Below are 17719 nucleotides of genomic sequence, written 5' to 3'. Positions count from 1 at the left end.
AGCAAGCTGAGAAAAACGCTGTTGAAGATTTTTTTCTTCATGGGCTCTTATGGATGGGACAAAATAGTTTTGTTATTTTTCGCGACATTTTCTGAACAAAGTAGGATTTTTATCGTGTACATTGTAAAGTGATGGTACTTGACAATCGATTCCAATGCATAACTCATAATCGCCAAAAATGCTAATGGGACTGTTATGCCGCACAGGGCAGTGAACTAGCCTTCGGCTAAAAATCTCTATAATAAAGTTTAAAAAATAATAATTAATTTGTGTGCTGAAATTAAGTTTCCAGTGTTCATAAAGTTATCATTTAGTGATATATCGTGTTTTGTCTGTGTTAACCTTGAGTGATTCCGTTGACCTTGAATCTAAGCTCCAAAATCTACGATTGTGGTTTCCTATTGTGCTATCTAACCCTACCAAATTTGAAAGTTCAGATCTCTTAATTAGACTCGCCGCAAGGCAAGAGGTTAAGCAGCTTCAATCGTCGACCGACAATGGCATCACATCTCATGATTCCTTCTTCATTAGTGTCGATCACCTCTTGTATACCAGACCTCAAGACGTCTCTCTTTCGTTGGCTGCAATCATCACTACCTTCATCCTAGGTTGCACTGTTTTGCCTTCATTCGATTACTTGCTCTGAAAGCACTGTTCCACGCTATGTCCCACTTTCAAACAGCGGGGACGACGCTGGGGTTTTGGGCAATTCGCTGATTTGTTTCTTGTTCGTTCTCTCTTAGCACACTTGTCGCAAATCGGTTGAGGAAATTTCTATACGACTTATTTCAGTCATAAACAGGTTGCTTCAACTTTTCGAAGCGTGCTGCTAGCAGGAAATTGGCTGGTCTCACTGCGCTTCGTTTGCTCCAATTTTAACTCCAAATCCAGAATGACGTGCTGGCTGGTGTGTGGTACATAACCAGGCAAGTCATTGATCAACTCAGTTGAATTCAATTGGCTTAAAAAGTTGAGGCTGGTTCAACTTTTTTCAATTCAAGTCAGTTAAATGGCATAGTTTACACGTTCAAGTAAGTTGAATTCAACTGAGTTGATCAATTGACTTATGCCTTGCCTAAACCCATCTTTAAGAGGAGATAATGATTTTTTTTTTGTCTGAATACTTCTAGTTCTTGTTCCTTATTGTTCCTTATTGTGTTCTTAACAGCTACAGAGAACCAACTGAATGAAAATTTAGGATAATGTTTTTTTTTATTGCTTGGAGTAGCAATTTTATGATTGAATAATGAATCAAAGATACGTAGACAAGCATTGCTTTGACAGCTTAGAGTGGCTGTACTAAGTATTCATTGTAAACTTGGTTAGCTCGTAAAATTAGCTTCCCAGTGAAGTTTTAGTATGGTAATCTTACTGCTATTGCAATTTAGATGTAATTAACTTACAGAATTTTGGAGATGAAAGCGTTGTTTTTACTATTTCCCACCGGAGGAATCCACCCGCGAATTAGCTTTTGGTTAAGCATATTATTCGGAATAATTTTCTAACGGAACTGGGCCTCAAAATGTGCTCAAAGCAAAACAAATATAATGGTATTAAAAACAAGTGTTTTATATGTGGAGTGATCAGTGAATCGGGAATTTGAAGTCTTTTCCCGGTGAATTTAGTTGACAAAACTGGAAAAATATACCTCGTCCTCTCTTCGAAAACAATGAGATTTCAAGACCCTTGGACTGGTCTAGATTTTCAGGATAACTACAGTCACTTTGAAGAACTAATAAGAGAACTTTAGATTTTTTTCCAAAACAAATTTGAGCAGATTTTAGAATGAATTCTAGAGATAACATCAGGGTATTTCAGAGAATATTTTCTAGGGTGCTTTAGGAAAACTTCTAGGAGAGTTTTGACTAGATCTCCCTAGAGTGAAGAGGATTCCACGATTCTTGAAAAATAGCAAGTAACGCGAATTTTGAGGGTAAAAATTGCGTAGGTCTATAGGGATAGTCCGAGTATAATTCCAAACGCATCTCGAAATAAATTTCTAGAGAATGGTAATGAGAATTCCGTGCAATTTTCAGAAGAATTTAGAGGAGAAGTCCTAGATAATTCTGAGCAAAATTTGAAGGCAATTCTCGGCGGGAGAATTTCCCCTGCCAGATTGTGTTGACAGGAAAGGAAGAATTCAAGTTTTGCTCACAAAAGCTAACATGCCCTTTTCAAATGTTGGTCTGAGGCCTGTCGCAGATCCAAATTCAAGATCCAGCAAAGGTGCTGCTGTCTTATAAATTACCAATTTTTCCTTCGGCTTCATCGCTTTCAGTTATGTGCTTAATTAAAATACCTAAACCGCGATAATTTCCATAACTTCGGGAGAAAAACGGGAAAATTGCTAATCGAGATTTTCTGGTCACCATGAAGATAATTTGGAGATTTGGATGAATTTATGCCCCTAGGGTAGAATGTGGATCCTTCCCGTTTTTGGCAACACGAGATTTCTGTCTTTTTTTGCATTCTATACAATGAATGGAACGCTTTATTTAATTTGAAATTGTACCAGACCACTCTTCATGGGTTAGAGGTCCTTGTCCATAAAGCACTAATATATTCTGAGGAAAGTTATAGCTGATGTGGTTGTGTTGCCAAAACCGAGTAGGCACCGCCCCTGGATTTTTTTTTTTAATTTTCTTGAAAATCAGGGAATATCAGTGAATTTTTTTTTTGTTGAGTCGACACCCTGGGTTCACTCACCAACACACTCACATAAGCAAGCAAAGCAGCAACTGCTTCAAAACGAGCACAGATGAGTGTCGTGATTGTCGGGAATGACCAGATCGGTGATGGATCACCACCGAAGACGACATTCACCAGTGGCTTTTAACTTCTTTCGTCAACTTGATGGATGGTCATGGAGAGTGCTTCGACAAGCACATTGATAGGAATGTACCAAGCGTTACTACGTTACTACCATCAGTTGTTTGTCGATCGTGATTGTGATAGGTCGCAACTCTGGTTTTATTCCGAATGTATTTTACCTAGCTGACTGTACAAGAATGAATGCAAGCGAGAGCGCGAGTGTGGAACAACAAATGCAATCTATAGACGAGTGCACGGATGGATTTGAGTTCACTCACTCGACAAAAAGTGACACAACAGCGGGGCCCTGTTTACTAAAAATGAACACATGAATAATGCTCACGTAACATTTGAAACGGATCTATCAACTTATGTGCACAAAACTTGTTAAGCCTTTTTCGTGAGAACCGAATACGCTAACGCAAACTAACAACACCATCGGGCAGATGAAATTCTCCCCTTCCCGAAAGTGCTCTTGGTTTGCGTGGGCGTACTTCGGTTTTTGTGAAAACGACCTAGCAAATTATTTACAAAAGTTGATAGGCCCTTTTCAAATATTACGTGAGCATTATTCATGTGTTCATTTTTAGTAAACAGGGCCCCGCTGTTGTGTGACTTTTTGTCGCGTGAGTGAACTCAAATCCATCCGTGCACTCGTCTATTATCAAGCAAGGGAAAATTCATTCTCTCAAACCTACAAATAGATTTATGAACTAGTGTAAATTCTTCCAACCAAGTGACTGCAGGTAGACTCGGAACTGAGAACAGTAGAAGGAATGAAGGATAAACTGAAGGCAGCCGAACAATTTTCTATACCTAGGGGTTTTTTTAACTATATTTTTGAGATTTTTAGCCGTAGGCTAGTTCATGGTGGGTATATAAATGGTTATACAGCTTTGTCACTATATAGGCGAGGAGGTTATGGGGGGAAAAGTGCGGTTTTAGAGCAAATTGTAAACAAACTCGGTCGCTGTCCCATATAAAAATCCAACATGGCTGAATCATGAATTTGACACATTAGAACACCTATATGTAGTCACCTTGGGCTAGTTCATCTCGTCCATGAAAGGTGGTTCCTCAGAAGGAGGACCCCTACAGAGTAGTTTTTTACAGTGTTTACTTCAACCAAAAATTGGTTCCTGGCTCGATCGTACATTTACACAACATATTAAAGACACAACATTAAAATCTGAATAAGACAGAGCTCATCACCGGGGGAACCGGGAGGGCCCCCCCAAGTAGAGATGTTCCAACAGCCGAAACTACAAACTACTTTAAACTACAATGCAGTATCCTTTAAAAAGTGCATTACTGCTGCCAGTGTGGAGGGATGTCGCGTATGCTGTTTGGAAGCCCGTGGAATTCCCGCAGGTTCTGATACTGAGCGCATACGCATAGAATGTGCTCGAATGAGGGTGGAGTTCTACAACCGACGCAAGTCCTGTGGAACGGCGTTCCATCGAAATTGTTCGAGATCTTGGTGTGACCGGTCCTCAAACGCGACGCTATTTTCTGATCCCGCTGGTTCAACTGTTCTGTCCATGTCTTCGTCGTCCCTTTGATCCGTCTGATGAAGAGGGAGCGGTTTTGGGCCCATTCTGCGTCCCAAGCTTCCCGTACTTTGCTCACGATCCAGCGCTTGACATCGTGTAACGGTATTTCGTTGGTATAGCGAGGGGCAGATGGTCCTGCCCCAGCCAAAAAGTCAGCTTCAGAGTTGCCTGGTATTCCGCAGTGCCCCGGAACCCAGCAGAATACCGTGTTTGGTGGCGCGGACTTCATCGTCGTATACCTAGGGAGAACGCGATTGAATGCGTAACAAACGAACGCTAACGATTTAAATAGCCGAGTGAGATGGTTTTTGGCCCAGTGATTTATATCAGATGACATGGACACAGCAGGTTTATCGTATTTCAGTGACGCTTACATTTATTTGTTACAATATAATACTTTTTTTTCATGTTACTACAAATTTAGATGTGTCAATTTCTGCTTTGTGGATCGCATCTTTTACTTTTTCACGCATGCAGTTGCTCTTTTTTTTTCCTTTGGTTTGTTTTTTCTGTGCTGAGCACCAATGCTACCGACGTGCCAGGAAGGCAGCTCCCACACCTGGACCCTACCTATCGACCCATCAACTCATGAACCGGGGACCAACGGCTTTACTTCCCATCCGAAGGAAGGCGTGATCAGAGATGTTATGCCTCAGAACATCCCGGCGGCGCCGACTGGGATTGAACCCAGGCCTGCTGGGGTGAGAGGTAATCACGCTTACCACTACACCACCGGCGCCGTTCATTATAACATCTAATGATTGCATAATTCCGAAAAACAATTTTTTATAGCAAGTGAATGGAAGCTACCCGGAATGTGAATACTATTGTATAACTGATGTAAGAACTCAGCACTCACCAACTACCTACTCGGAGATCAAACATACAGCACTCGGTCAACTCAGGCGACAAGAGCAAGCTCCGGAACATCCAGGGTCGGTTAGCTACCGGGTAATCAGAGGGTTTCGCGATACAAAAACGATGAACTTTCACTTTTCTTTAAACGCATTTATTCACCACTTTCTGTATTATGTGCGTGTTGTTCTGTGTTCATAATTTCGTGTAATATGGTCGTGTAGCCTAATCGCGTTGTTTACTGTACCGGTACATACCGCTGCTGCCGTTGATGGTGAATCGGGATGGCCGACACAGTGACTCCTGTCCTACTGTGCGGCCGGAACTCTCGCCAGATTGACGAAGCGAGCGGATGACAGGCCAGCGGGCGTTGCTGGACGATGGGATGGCAGGAGTCGTCCTTCGTTGGCACGATCGGCCGACCGTGGCAAGGCCACCTTGGTCACGCCGAGAAGGGAAAACTCCTTTGCGATTATGGCCTACGTTTGGCCAGATAATATTGTTTGGTCCTTGACAATTAGGCTCGGAAACTGTTTCCAATTTCACGAGCCGGCCGTGTGCTGACGGATGACCTTTTTAAGGTCCAACATAAAAAGAGGTCCTATGGGACGAATACGTAATTACTTTACGGTTTTTGGTGCAGGGTATTTAGTTACCTGAACGTTAAATTTCCCTAGCACATCTAGCTGTTGCTAGGGGGGGGGGGGGGGGGGTTCTCCTGGTTATCGTTCAAAACACCAACCATTGCACTTAGTTAATTGAAATGCGTCTTAGCACACGGACGCCTGATATTGAAAGAGGCCTATTTTGGGCAATGGCCGTTCTTTTCTCCAATTTTCTTTCCGTCATCCTAGTTTTGTATGGTTGTTTGTAGTTCTATTGTGGACATAGCACAACATTTTCACAGCAGTAAACTATGTCCGGTTTGCATAATTTTAACGGACTAGGTTGTCATCGAGTAAGTGGTATCTGGGTGCCGGAACGAGTCCGGGCCAGAGCACTGGGAATCTTTGAGGTTTCGGAATGTGGTGTCCTTTCGGAGCACATTGAAAGTCACGCCTCGATGGTTGTCGAAAGACTCTGTTTAATTCATTGTTCAGATACTCTTTATAGCTAATTAATGATGATGTTTGCAATTTTACAAAATCGATTCTCTATGATGGATAGAAACGCCTGGGACGGCGGTGACAATATTTGATAATATTAAACGATAATAATAAACTACCTTCGGTACGCAACGTTGTTTTGAAATATGATTCTTTACTCGCCGTGGAACGAACGACCGCCAGTAGGTAAAAGAGGAAAGTCAGCAAAACATACCGTATGCACTTTTGCAATACTATTCGTTCGTAACTGACCTACCTTCTCTACTTTATCTGAATTGGTGATTCATCCCGGCTGTTTAGGCAAATGTAAATATAATTTAATATGTTTTACGGTGAGAGATGTTCTAGACAACTTGGGTACAGCACACCTCCCCCCTTTTTTTGAATGATGTAATAGAACGAAATCATTCACCTATTGCCTGTCCCAGATGCTTTTACATAAAAATTAAAATTTTGGTTTCTAAAATCTATGCGATCAAATTGATTTAAATCTAGGATAACCGAATTATTCACTCCTCAGCTCAAGGCTGGGAAATTTCACCTACCTCAAGTTTTACTATTTTTTGAATTTATTATTTTTTTTTGAGGTTTAGGCTCGGTGGCTTTTCTTAAATTAACACTGTTTTCTTCCAAATATCTTTTTTATAAAGGTTTTTCGTTATTTTGCATACATGTTTTATGCTTTTATCAGTCTATTTTTGTGTACAATGATTGTTTTTCCTGAATTTAGATGCTTGATTTCACAATTTGGGTTGTTAATTGACACTATTTCATATGGTCCAATGTAGTATGAGTCTAGTTTTTTCCTGTTTTCGTTTTTAAGGTATACAATATCTTTGAACTTTATGGAAATTGGGTTTATATTGTTATCAAATTGTTCCTTTCTCTGTAACTTGTGTTCTAGCAATTTTTGTTTAACTATTTCATGGGATCTTTGTAGTTTATATTTAAGTTCATTTTTGTAACTATCGAAATTGTAGATTGGTTCGTTGTTATTACTGATAGCATCTTGCGGAAGATTTGCTTTCCTACCGAAAACTAATTCGAATGGAGTGAAACTGTGATCTGAATGTGGAGTAGTATTATACGAAAATTCATAATATTTTATCCAATCATCCCAGTCTACTTGATGTTCGTTAGTGAAAGATCTCAGGTATTCGTTAAGACACCTGTGATTTCTCTCCAATGAACCAATTGACTGTGGGTGATATGGTGTTGAAAATGTTTGTTTTATTTGTAATAATTTACATATCTGTTCAAGTACTTCGTTGTTATATTCAGTTCCTTGATCAGATCTCATTTCCAAAAAGTGTCCATAAATCAAAATAAAATTCTCAACTAGTGCTCTTGCAATGGTGTTTGCTTCTTTGTTTTGTATCGGGATTATTGTTATATATTTTGTTAAATCGCACTGTATCGTAATGCAATAGCGATTATTATTATGCGTTCTAGGTAATGGACCTACTGTGTCTATGGAAATAATTTCTAATGCTTTCGACGGTGTTGTTGTTATCACCATCGGTTCTTTTGTATGCTTGATAATCTTGTTTCTTTTGCACAATTCGCAGGCCTTTACGAATTTTGCAATAGTACTTTTCATATCTCGCCATCTATATTTTTCTCGGAGTCTTAGGTACAATCGATGTTGACCAACGTGACCTCCGGTGGGTGTATTATGATGATTGATTAGTATGGTTTGAATATCGTTAATATTACTTATAAAAATTGGTTCTTTATAAATTACAATTTTTAGTGTTTTCAATGCATCATTTGCAATCATCTTGAATAAATTTATTGGCATTATTTTGAAAATATTATCGTTTGCAGATATTGCCAATTGCTTTGTATTATATCTTTTTGTAATCATTTCAATTTCTGGAAGAGCAAGTTCTAGAGCTTGACATCCATTACTAACGTCTTGATGCACTTGTGCAACAAGCGTTTTATTGTTTTTCTTTAAAATCATAAATTTCCTTTTATTGTTCTCTACGGCTGTCGACAGTTTCATTAATTTATTTGTTTCCGTAGGATTATTCGTTTCATAAGCTGAGAGGTGATCAATCTCTGGTTTTTCATTATTATCTTTTATTTTTTCTTTGTGTCTTTGTGCATTTTTCCGGGTCATTGACCTCGTATTAACTAATAAAATGCTTATTTGCTTTAAATTATCTGAAGTAGTAACTATTCGCGATAACGCGTCAGCTGCTACATTCTCCTTACCTTTAATATATACAACATCGTAATCAAATTCCTCTAAATCTATCCGTATTCTGGTTAGTTTAGATGTAGGATTTTTCATCCCAAAAAGATATACAAGTGGTCTATGATCGGTTCTTACTGTGAATCGTCTACCATACAAATACGGCTTAAAATAATTTATTGCCCAGTGTATGGCAGTTAATTCTTTGAGTATGGTCGGTTTGTTTTTCTCTGCTGGATTGAAAGTTTTACTTGCAAACGCAACAGGTCGATCACCTTCGTTGGTGACCTGAGACAATACAGCACCGCATCCAATATCTGATGCGTCTGTAGTCAGGATAAATTTGTTTGTGAAGTCAGGGTATTGTAATAGTCGGGGTGACATTAAATTAAGACGTAAGCAATCAAAAGCGCGTTGGCATTCTGTTGTCCAACGAAAAGTAACATTTTTCTTTAGAAGTTGATTCAAAGGATGTGCAATAATTGCAAAGTTTTCAACGAATTTACGGTAATAGTTGCAGAAAGCAACGAATCTCCGTACTTCATCGGCATTTTTCGGTACCGGGTAATTCTTGATTGTCTCAAATTTAGAGTCATCAGGTAATATTCCCTTGTCCGTTATTTTATGTCCAAGGTACGTAACCTCTGTTCTAAAAAATTTACATTTTGATAAATTCAATTTTAGATTATATCTCCTTAAACGTTCAAAAACTGTGTTCAGATTATTCAAATGATGTTTCAAGGAACATCCAATTACGACTATATCGTCGATGTAAATAAATGCTTTTTCTGGTGTTAATCCTGCCATAGCAATTGTCATCATTCTTTGGAAACTATTTGGACTAACGTTCAATCCAAATGGTAATCTTTTAAATTTATAATGGCCTGAATTTGTCGAAAATGCTGTGAATTTTCGAGAGTGTTCTTCTAACGGGATTTGATGAAATCCGGACATCAAATCCAGGGTGGTAAAATATTTTGCTCTACCGAGTTGGTCTAAAATACTATCAATTCTCGGTAAGGGGAATTTGTCGGGTAAATTTTTTTTATTTAGTTGTCGAAAATCTACAACTAAACGCCATTTTTTCTCGGAATTGGCGGATTTTTTTGGAACTAAAAGTATTGGTGAGTTGTATGATGAAATTGAAGGTTCGATTATTTTTTCTTTGAGCATATTTTGCACTTGTCTTTCTATTTCATCACCTTGCGAATGGATCGTCTTGTAGTTGGGTATGTATACTGGAACGTTGTCGTTTAGGGAAATATTTTGTGTATAAAAGTTATTAGTGGTCAATTTTTCATTTTCTAGGTTAAAAATATCTTCAAATTTTATGATTAAGTTTTCAAGTTCTTTGCGTGCATGAGGTGACATATTTTTCGTATCTATTTGTTTTAAAATTTTTTTCCTTCTTTCTATATTAGTCTTGTGGTTACCTTTTGGAGAAAAAACTTGAAAGTTTTGAAGTGGTTCCATTTTCGGTTTAAATTCCGAATATGCCAGATAAACATGCTTGTTTGTCGTGTTAATAAATTTCAAAATTGGTTGATTTGCTGATATGATGGTGTTCCCACAAAAGATTCCTGGTTGGATCTCTTGAGATTGCACCACCATATCTTCGTTTAATGTTAAGTATGGTACATAACGAGTTACCTCGTGTCTAGCTGGTAAAAATAAAGTTTGTTGAAAGTTGTCTTCTATGGGTATTGAAATTTCATTTTGGTTTACTACAAACGTTAGTAACCATGGTTCGTAATCAATTTTGCATTTAAATTTTGTAAAGAAATCTCTTCCCAATATTCCATCTGTGGGAATTGGGAAATCGTAATCTACTATGTGAAATTTGTGTTCTATTGCTATATTTTCAATGTTAATATTTGTTATTGTGGTGCCTTGGGAGTGTATTCCCTCGTGCCCGATTCCTGTAATAATGCATTTTTCATTAGGGTAATACAATTGTGAGCCCTTTACTTTATTTATTTTGATAATAGATATGTCTGACCCTGTGTCTACTATAAAAGTACTTTTTGAGTCCGACAGATCTACATCCAAGTTTACAAAATTGGATATGGACGCATTTATTGTAAATGCGGTCCATGGCTTTAACCTAAAAAATTTTGATTAACTCGTTGTGGTTGTACTGTTTGTTGTGGTTGAAATTGTTGGATTGGTTGTATTGTCTGTGGGTTACTTTGAGCGTAGTATGACGCTTGTCTTTGTTGAGGGTTGAAAGGTCTGGGTGTTCCATACCCTCCTCTTCGATTTCCTGATCCTCTCTGATCTTGAAATCTATTCTGTTGTCTGTAGTTGAAGTTTTGATATCCTTGAGATTGGTTGTTTCTCCAATCTTTCCTTATGTGCTGGTTATAGTGTCCACGCACGCCATTAAATTTTCCACGACCACGATAATTTTTTCTGGTCATAAATATTTGTGCTTGTAAGTTGTTCGTAGTTCTATCTTGGTTACATTCTTGAACCTTTTGTGTTGCATCAGTTATCTTGTCGAACTTTCCAGCTCGAAGAATAATTTTTGTATCGTTATTATTGATACCATTAATTAGAGTATCAACGCCAGTTTTAGTTGCCATTTGATTAGCTTTATCAACTGGTATAGTTTCTTCTATGTAGGTTGTTGCAAGTCGTAGAGTCAATTGTTCTACTTCGTTGCAAAATTCGTCTAAATTTGAGTTTTTCTGCTTTAAAGCTTTAAGCTTAGACTCTAAGTTGCCAGAATTTATTTTAGAGGAACAATTTGTTTTCAATTTTTCCAATATTTCCTCTAGATTTTGCGCTCCTGTAATGGCTTGGCGGGCTATTCCCGTCAGCCGTGTCTTAATAAATTTAAACATTGTAGTATTGGCAGCTGCCTTTTGTGCTGGAGTTGCTCCATCAAATTCTCCTTCCACATCATCCTTGAAGAGTGCTACAGCATCCAAGAATGTGTTCAAATTTTCTGGTTTACCATCATAGGCTTGCACCAGTGCTGTGCCAAGTTTTATATCAACCTTAGGCATTTTTGTAATAATTGATGAAGAAAGTCGTTTGCAAAGTATTGTTGTTTTTGCGAGAGTTCTAAACTTAATTATAGGCCTTTTTGGCTCCAGGATAATTGAATTTTCGAGAATATTAATTGCTGCTTTATATTTTATTTTTACAATCTCGTAAGTTTCACATTCGTAATTCCAATTATGTGTACTGAGTCTAAATTCTAGGTTCCTCAGAATTTCTTTATATTTTTTTATAGATTCATCTAGTGTTTTTGTTTTTATGAGAATATTATCCAAAGATCTTGCTCTATTTTTATTTTTATATAAATTGGTGTATTCTTTGGTTATTATTTCAGCTAGTTCTAATAGTTGTTTCGACATGAATATATAATATTTTTAGTGTGTATAGAGCATAACTCTGATATAATTTTTGGTGTAATTATTTATGAAAAATGGTTTCATCATTGTGTAAATTCTCTCTTTTTGTATAATAATAACTTTTTATGAGTTGTTTTTTTCTAATGTTTCAAATAAAAACTATTTAGTAATTTCATAAGGCATTACCTTTTTCACCAGGCAGGCAGTATGGTTGCTTTCGTCGTCTTCGTTGTCTCTCGGAATTGCTGTTGATGCTTGATGGATCAATCGTATTATTTCTCCTCTGTAGAAACTCTTGATGACTTTTACCATTTCAAACTTCACTGGTTGCAGCTTAAACGGTCGTGCTCACTACTGAATTTAGTACTGTGTTCCTTCTTATCAGCTCCGCTGTTCTCATCCGTTCGTATTTAGTTATTATACGATGAGCTGCGTATAACAGAGCAGCGATTAAGAAAATAACACCTACGTATGCGAGAACTGTTATTGCACTTGCTGTTTTTTGAACGTGAGCTGTTTGTTGCACGTTCGCGTTAATAATGCGCACAACGTCTTCATGCACTGTCGGCGGCTTCGGTGTTGTCTGTTCGTTACCCATTTTTGTATCACTTATTTCTTTACTATTACGATATTTTATTAAATATGGTTTATTATTTTTAGGTGTTAGTACACAAGGCCAACAATCTGTCCACCTATATTGCTTTTTAGTGCCGAGTGGTGGGTTTGTATTCCCATTCTTGTTACCATGATCAAACTACCGGTCACTGTGGGCAAAAGTAAAGAAGCCCATTTTAGTATATCATTCTTCTTAGCTGACACGATGCCAGGTATTTCACTAATTTCCACCGTTTCTCTACTTATCATGATGGTGATAACTTCATTGTCTTCTTTGATCACTTTTATGGCATTGATTTCTTTAAGCACATTTATGAGCCTCTTCGCTGGCTTCAAATTGTTAACTGTAGCTTTTTTATTGTTATTTTTCGCGGTTTTTTAAAGTTTTCAACGTCAATTTTAAGTTGTTCACCGTGGCCATTTTTCCACCTTTACACATTGTTGTTATGTCACACACGCAAAAAAAAAGTTGGTTTCTCTAGTTCTTTATTCGTGGTGAATTTCTCTCAGCCGATTTTCTTCTATCATTAGTTTTGCACATACTCTAGTGTGTAGTAGGTGACTATGGCCCCTGTATTGGCACACACCACTGTCACTTTGGTAGCGTAAAAATCCATGTTTCTTCTTTGCACTGTGTTTCGACAAACTGTTAAATTTACTTTTCTTCAATCACACCGATTACTGTTCGTAGCACTTCCAGTTTATTTGCGCTTGCTTCCATTCGTCGCACGATGATCGAAATTCACATATACTTTTACGCGGCACTTTTTTGACTTTGTACGCGGTCTGACTCGCGGGCTACTCAGGTTCACAGTTGGGAAAATTTTTCACACAACTGGCCAAACGGTCGCCATAAACTATGTCCGGTTTGCATAATTTTAACGGACTAGGTTGTCATCGAGTAAGTGGTATCTGGGTGCCGGAACGAGTCCGGGCCAGAGCACTGGGAATCTTTGAGGTTTCGGAATGTGGTGTCCTTTCGGAGCACATTGAAAGTCACGCCTCGATGGTTGTCGAAAGACTCTGTTTAATTCATTGTTCAGATACTCTTTATAGCTAATTAATGATGATGTTTGCAATTTTACAAAATCGATTCTCTATGATGGATAGAAACGCCTGGGACGGCGGTGACAATATTTGATAATATTAAACGATAATAATAAACTACCTTCGGTACGCAACGTTGTTTTGAAATATGATTCTTTACTCGCCGTGGAACGAACGACCGCCAGTAGGTAAAAGAGGAAAGTCAGCAAAACATACCGTATGCACTTTTGCAATACTATTCGTTCGTAACTGACCTACCTTCTCTACTTTATCTGAATTGGTGATTCATCCCGGCTGTTTAGGCAAATGTAAATATAATTTAATATGTTTTACGGTGAGAGATGTTCTAGACAACTTGGGTACAGCACAGCAGTACAGAACCCTATCACTTCTGTGGGATACTGCTGTTCTTGCACAAGAAACGTGAAGGTTCTGAATATATAACATAGGGGAATTTACGTATTCTCGGCAACCTAAGCAGCGACCTTCTTTCTATAGCCTTTTTCTCTAAGGAACGCACATATATGCAGTATTGGTTTGTTTACAATCTTTTGCTGGCAGCTGCTCTAACAATTTCAGTCGAAAGAATTGTCAAAAACTGTTTTGAAACGCTTTTACAAAGCTCCAATGTTCTCTAGTGAGAGCGAGTATTGTCGGCAACCAGTTTTTCTTCGGCAACCGTTCCATTTGAACTGCATGTAAATCTGCTGTTCTATTATCGGCAACTCGAAATCAGCTACAATTTGTAGTGCGTGTGTTTCATTTCAAGGAAACCTTGCTAGATTGCTTTTTTTCAGTGGTAAAAATATCGTCAAATTGAAGCTGAAAGCATAAAGAATCGTTTGCATGCATTCAGCGAAGTGTTTTCGTAAGAAAATCCAGTGAAAATAGTGTTTCAATTTGGGTTGCCGAAAATAGTCTGGCATGCCGAAGCCGTCATTTCCCCTAAATGACAAAAACCTATGAATTTGTGAAGTGTTTTACCTTTGATTTTTATGTCGTTGACAATAATTGCAAACCAAAAGCAAGAAACTTTATATTGACGTGCTAGTTGACGTGTCATTTTTTGCGGTGCAGGACTCAGCTATGTTTTTGCTAAGAGGAAGAGGAGACAAAAGGGGGCATTTTGACGTAGGACTACGTCTGTGATTTCTATCTGGGGATACACTTTGTGAAAAGCGAAAATGGAACATGTAACACAATTATCACCCATATTCTTATTTTCGTTCGAACCGCATTTTCCATACAAAAAAACTTTTTTTGTATGGAAAATACGGTTCGAACGAAAACAAGAATATGGGTGTTGAAAGATTTTGAACGTAAATAACTCAGCTGCCCCTGGACCAATTTCAATAATTTTATCAGCAATCGATCAGAAATTTCTTACTGATAAATTAAAGATCGTCGCAACTGATCATTTTTCAAAATGTTACTATTGAAAATTACACGAATGTGAAACTGTTTCTATGATGATTAAAATTATCACCGATTGCCTGCGAAAAGCGATTTCCCTAACACAAATTTCAAAGTTTAATTCCATCCGGTCTCACCAAATGGTGTTTATTCAATCACCGCGTGGTGAGTGGTGTTGTTCTCTGGTACACAACGAAAGGCTCCCCGCAATCAGGTAGCTATCAAGGCTGACCTCAACCACTGATCGGATTCCGTTCCAATCACCGTGTGTGGTGGTGTTCGGTCGTCGGCATCAGCAGCAGAAGCAGTGCTTTCGGCGCGTGGCGTTGATCATTGTTCTCCAGTACACAACGAAAGGCTGCCTGCAAACAGTGAGCTGCAGCCCACATGAGCATGCATAGAAGGAGGAAGAAGCCGCACCGCTATTGATTGGAATCAGTAGCTCTTCGTGAGGCGATGTGGGCCATCTATGCCAACGCGTCACCCTCATTCCGAACAACATACAGCTCACCAGCCTCATGTGTGTTTAACACCCTAATAGCTCAGCAATACTCAACCATCACAACAAAACGGTCATTTTTAGGAACTCCTAAAATTTTTAAAAGATAATTTTTTTGACATTTGCCAAGGCATCAATTGGATGTCAGTTCCCATATCAAGATAGAGTAGAATTAGGGCGTAGCTTTTGTAAACAATCACTACTTTCGATGATGTCTTGAAAGTCAAGGCTCGCCCACGCAAATCAACATCATCATCAGGTAGGGTAAGACTTCCCCTACCCGACGGTAATGTTGGTTTGCGTGGGCGTGCCTTGAATTCCTAAAAATCATAGAGAGAAGTCATGGTTTACAAAAGCTGCTACACCTAATTCCAGCTCTCTCTAGATATGTTTAAATCTAACATACAATGTTCTTGAAGGCAACATTGGGGTTGCAATTTCAATCTCCAAAGTCGGTCGCGGTATGAAAGTGATCTTATTTTGATCCAGAGATGATGGATTTTAATTCTTAATACGCCAGGAATCGATAGGAATTTTTTTATTTTTTATTTTTTTTTTTCAATTAAGACTATCATTTTTCAAAATGTCACTATTGAAAATTGCACGAATATGCAACTGTTTCTATGATAGTTAAAATTATTACCGATTGCCTGCGAAAAGCGATTTCCCTACCACAGATTTCAAAGTTGAATTCCATCCGGTCTCACCGGTGGTGGTGGTGTTCTCCGGTACACAACGAAAGGCTGCTTGCAAGCAGCGTGCTGCAGCCCACATGAGCATCCATAGGAGGAAGAAGCCGCACCGCTTTTCATCGGAATCAGTAGCTCTTCGTAAGTCGCTGTGGGCCATCTATGTCAATCGCGTCATACTAAAGAGTATAAACAGAGAGTACTTCGCTCAAATTCCTATTTCTACACAAAACACAAGCTCCTGCTGCAGTTAACAAATAAGATTTATATATAAGACCACGTAGTCCTACGTCACCATTGCGTACAATCCCATAGAGCTGTCTCTTGTAGTTTTTTGAGTCAAACGCTATCCAGCGTCTGATTGGTCCAGGGGCCTGGCTGGCGGTCATGAATTTGATGTTATCATTTCTAGACCAACAATTGAAATAGGCGGAACAACCAAACGTAAACAATGACTTTAAACGAAAATTCCACGAGAATCCAAGCACATCCAAGCAATCTAATACCATCATCTGATAGAGCAAACTTCCTTTATAGAATGGCATTGTTAGTTTGTGTGGGAGTGTTTTAATTCTCGAGAATTTTGTGTTTAAAGCCATTGTTTACGTTTGGTTGTTCCGCCTATTTCAGTTGTTGGTCTAGATTTGCTCTTGTCTTTCTGCTTATAACACGATTTTCCGTCCCTTTCCACCATGTATACTTCAGGCGGGTCGTATTTAAATAAGGCCCGTGATCTTGCCTACTGTCAAACGTATAGGAGTGATATGGGGTTGCCAGTCTCCTGGATTGCTCGAGTGAACGTATAGAAACGCCGGAATTTTTACAACAGGGAATCTAATTTCTTGCATTTTGGCAGTCAACTGCGTCGCCCATAATGAAATAGTTTTTGCACGGTTGTTTCCGCGAGAGAAGAAGAACACGTCACAGACAAAAAGAAGCCAGTTGGCTCCTCTTCTTCTTAGTGTGTTTGCCCTTTTTCAAGTCCAAGATCCCTGGGCAGAGTGAATGCGATAGCCTGGTGGGTTAGCACATTCACTCTGCCAGGGGCCTAACACTATTTTTTATCTTTCTAAACATGCATCCAAAATACCTAACCCAGAGCTTGAATCTAACTAAACTGAATGTAGAAATAGTGGTCAAAGAGTACGTCCGAGTATTTTGCTTTCCAGTGTGACTGATCCTAAAAAAATATGTAACTAATAAATTCTTTACCCCATTTCTCCTATTTCTCTCCATTCCATATTCGTCGTTTTATCTACTTTCACGCGAGTTTCCAGAACACTCCACCCAGGAGGCGCTTGGGCTTGTTCAATAAGCATAGAAAATAGCAGATAGATACATAGTAGCGAGCGGAAGAGATGATCGACTTATTTTTTTTCCCACGAGTATGTACTAGTAGATTAGTATTACTTACTTTTTTTCTGTATTGTACAAATATGGTTTACGGGCAAATAGACGAAAAAGAAAAAAAGGGAACAAAAGACTTCCTAGGCAATAAGATTTTAGATTTTATAGTATTTCATATTTGTTTTTCAAATAAAGATCAAAAACTATTCTTCCGCGTTAAAT

At 38.5% G+C, this 17719-nt stretch overlaps 1 protein-coding gene across 1 annotated transcript in view; it reads left to right on the top strand.

The window, feature by feature from the left end:
• mud (mushroom body defect) overlaps positions 1-17689 on the top strand; it is a 76126-nt gene extending 58437 nt beyond the window's left edge. The window contains exon 9 of the mRNA XM_065218823.1: positions 17428-17689. Coding sequence (XP_065074895.1) covers positions 17428-17478 — 51 coding nt within the window. The 3' untranslated portion in view covers positions 17479-17689. The remainder of the gene's footprint in view (positions 1-17427) is intronic.
• Positions 17690-17719: the final 30 nt, after the last annotated feature.

The sequence above is a fragment of the Ochlerotatus camptorhynchus genome, unplaced genomic scaffold (assembly GCF_037179485.1).
Source record: "Ochlerotatus camptorhynchus isolate MF236.1 unplaced genomic scaffold, CSIRO-AGI_Acam_v1.1 ptg000094l, whole genome shotgun sequence".
NCBI classification, from domain to species: domain Eukaryota; kingdom Metazoa; phylum Arthropoda; class Insecta; order Diptera; family Culicidae; genus Ochlerotatus; species Ochlerotatus camptorhynchus.
Note: the sequence above shows the minus strand (reverse complement) of the source record. Positions and strands in the feature narration are given on the sequence as shown.